General features: G+C 68.9%; 1 protein-coding gene across 1 annotated transcript; it reads right to left on the bottom strand.

The window, feature by feature from the left end:
* Window positions 1-476: 476 nt before the first annotated feature.
* Window positions 477-2622, bottom strand: LOC138101753 (serine/threonine-protein kinase pim-1-like). The gene is given in 6 exon segments (XM_068999537.1): window positions 477-583; window positions 839-1015; window positions 1630-1996; window positions 2200-2250; window positions 2426-2602; window positions 2605-2622. Coding segments are annotated over 6 exon segments (897 nt in total).
* Window positions 2623-3038: the final 416 nt, after the last annotated feature.

Here is a 3038-nt window from a genome sequence, read left to right as displayed (position 1 = left end):
CCCCTGGCTCTGGACTCACCTGCACACTGGCCGTGGAGCGTGTCTTTGGAGAAGGTGCCAGAATCAAAGGCCATCATCTTCAGCTGCCGCTGGCCAGCTCCAGGAAGAGGTTGTCGTCCTTGAGCTCGTCCTTGGTGGCTCCAGCAGCAGCAGCCCCACCTGCTACAGCTTCTCCAGGGGCTCCTTCTCCTTCCCTGCGGCCACACCAGGCTCTCAGGGTTCTGCCCAGGGCCCCAGCCATCAGTGAACCAGACAAGCAAAACCAGGGGGGATGGTGGCCACCAGTGCTTGCCAGAGCAGGCCTCCAGCTCAGCTGCAGCCCAAGAGCTGCGTGTTCCCTTCTGATGCTCCCTGCTCAGGGCTACAGGCAGGACAAAATCGTCTGCTTTACTTTGCCACTGATTGCCAAGAGATGTGTGGGGCTGTTACCTGCCAGGCCCCTGGATCACACTGTGCCCGTGGGTCCCTGCCATCCTCTAGGGCACATGAACACCCTGCAGCCAAGGGGCACTGAAGAGCTCTTCCAAGGACGGCCTGTCCAAGGGCTGCATGGACAAGCACCTCTTAAGAATATCCTGGCACTCTGGGCACAGAAAGCAGAAACCACCAGTCAGCTGTAGAAGGATCCCGCCCGCTTTGCCCCCCGTTCCCGTGCCCAGGCCATGCTGGCTGTGCCCAGAGCTGGGCCTAAACTTGCCAATGCATTCTGTGCTTTGGAGGGCAGCAGGAGAGCAGGACATGTGCCACCTCCTCAGAGCTGCCAGAGCGGGATGCTCCTGAGCCCGCTGCTGGCTCCCAGCACTGCTATTCCCCCCATGACACAGAGATGAGGATCCACCTGGAGAGAGCCGTCGTGGGAACAGGATCCGCCCCCAGATGATCTCCTGGCCCCTCTTGAACGGGTGCTTCCCCACCACCAGCTGGTACAGCAGGATGCCCAGGGACCAGATCGTCGCTGCCTCGCCGTGGTAGCGTTGGTGGTGGATCCACTCGGGTGGGCTGTACAACAGGGTTCCTGTGGAACACAGACCGAGTCCATCGGGGGATGCTGCTGCTCCCAGAGCCTCGCCCCAGCATCCCTGGGCACGCAGGGGCTGCACCAGTGGCACACGGGGTGACCCGCTGCCCTCTCGCCTGCACCTGTGACTTGTGTACAAACTGGTGTTGGAAAAGAGGCCACTGGTGTTGGGAAAGGGCAGCGGAAGCCCTGGGGAGGCCCAACCATGACATGCAAATGAAAAACCCACCCAGTGGTGGGGAAAACCCACTCTCCTCCCTGCCTGCAGTGCCCCAAAATACATCAATAAGCCAAGGCAAACCAGGGCAGCGGAGCAGTCCAGGCCCTTCCTCGCCTGCACACCAAACCGGCCGGTGCACGGGGTCTGACCCCCCTCTCTGCTACCCCCACGGGGGATTTTGTTGGGCTGGCTGCCCCCGCTCCAGCCCCAGCCCAGGGCAGAGTGGGTGCTGAAGGCTGCCGGCAGCGCCGGGAACTGCCCCCTCCCAGCCCCACCCAAAAGCAACTTGGCTCAAGAATTAATCCCATCCTGGCAACAATGAGGGGAAGCCCCGGTGCTACACCCAGGCTGGGCCATGAGATGCCCAGGAGCATCCCCTGGGAGGGCTCACCTGCAAACTGAGTGTAGGCTGTGTCCTGGAGGAAGGCGCCGCAGCCAAAGTCGATCAGTTTCAGCTGCCCGGTGGCCAGGTCGAGCAGGATGTTCTCGGGCTTGATGTCCCGGTGCAGGACCCCGCAGCTGGTGCAGTGCCGCACGGCCTCCAGCACCTGGCCGAACAGCCCCCGCGCCTCCTCCTCGGGCAGGAACCTCCGCTGCGCCAGCAAACCCGACAGGTCCTGGCACCGCTCCGGACGCTCCAGCACCAGCAAGAAGCTGCTGGGCAGCTCAACCCACTCCAGGAGCTGGATGACACCACGGAACCCAGTGGACACCTTGTGCAGCAGCACGATCTCCAGGGGCGCACGGGCGCCGTCGGGCTGCGGGAGGAGCACGGTGCCGTCGGTGGGGCTGAGGCCGTGCCAGGGCTCTGGGACCCCTCACCCAGCCCGGGACGCTCTGCGCCCCCCGCTCACCCCCCGCCCGCTCTCCCTCCGGGGCTCCCGGCGGCTCCCACCCCGCCGGGCCCCGGCTCCTCGCCGCCCGGCACGCCCCGCCTCTGCCGCTGGCCCCGCTCACTCACCAGCTCGCCCCAGTGCCGGACGCGGTCCCGCGGCACGCATTTGATGGCCACCTGCGAGCAAGGGGCAGCAGCGGGCTGAGCTCGCCGCCCGCCCCGCCGCGCCCCGGCCTCCTCCTCCTCCTCCGCCCTCCTCCTGCACCCTCCTTCTCCTTCTCCTTTTCTCCTTCTCCTTCTCCTTCTCCTTCTCCTTCTCCTTCTCCTCCTCCCCGCCGGCCCCGCCACTCACCGGGGCGCCGTCCGCGAGCCGCGTGCCCGAGAAGACGCTGCCGAAGCCGCCGCTGCCCAGCAGCGAACCCAGCCGGTACCGCTCCTGCAGGGCCTCCTGCGCCTTCCCTGCGGGCGACACGCGGCCGTCAGCGCTCGGCCCGGGGCCAGACACGGCCCCCGACCGCCCCCCGACCGCCCCGGCCCGGGCATCCCCATCCGAACGGGACACCGGCGGCTCGGGGCCGGCGGCCGCGCTGCCGAGCGGCGGAGCTCGGGCCGGGGAAGCCGCAGCGGAGGCGGCGGGAGCGGCCGCGCCCCGGGTGTCCTCCGCGGGCCCCGGGAGGAGCCGGGCCCGGAGCCGAGGCCGGAGCCGGGGCCGGAGCCGGAGCCCGCGTCGGGGCCGGGGCCGGGCTCGGCACAGGCGGAGCCAAAGGGTGGCGATGCCGCCCCAGCCCCGGGCACCGATGCCCGCCCGGCAGCGCCACAGCCAGGACGGCGAGAGCCGGGCGGAGGCGAGACCGCGGCGGGACGCCCGGGGCCGGGGAGGGGGCGGCCCCGCCCGGGGCCGGGGGCGGGCCTGGGGCATGGCCCGGCCCGGCAGGGGGAGGGGGAGAGACCGGGAGAGGAGGGGG

This window comes from Aphelocoma coerulescens, unplaced genomic scaffold (genome assembly GCF_041296385.1).
Source record: "Aphelocoma coerulescens isolate FSJ_1873_10779 unplaced genomic scaffold, UR_Acoe_1.0 HiC_scaffold_46, whole genome shotgun sequence".
Classification (NCBI taxonomy): domain Eukaryota; kingdom Metazoa; phylum Chordata; class Aves; order Passeriformes; family Corvidae; genus Aphelocoma; species Aphelocoma coerulescens.
The sequence above is the reverse complement of the archived record's forward strand: the minus strand, read 5'-3'. Positions and strand labels throughout refer to the sequence as shown.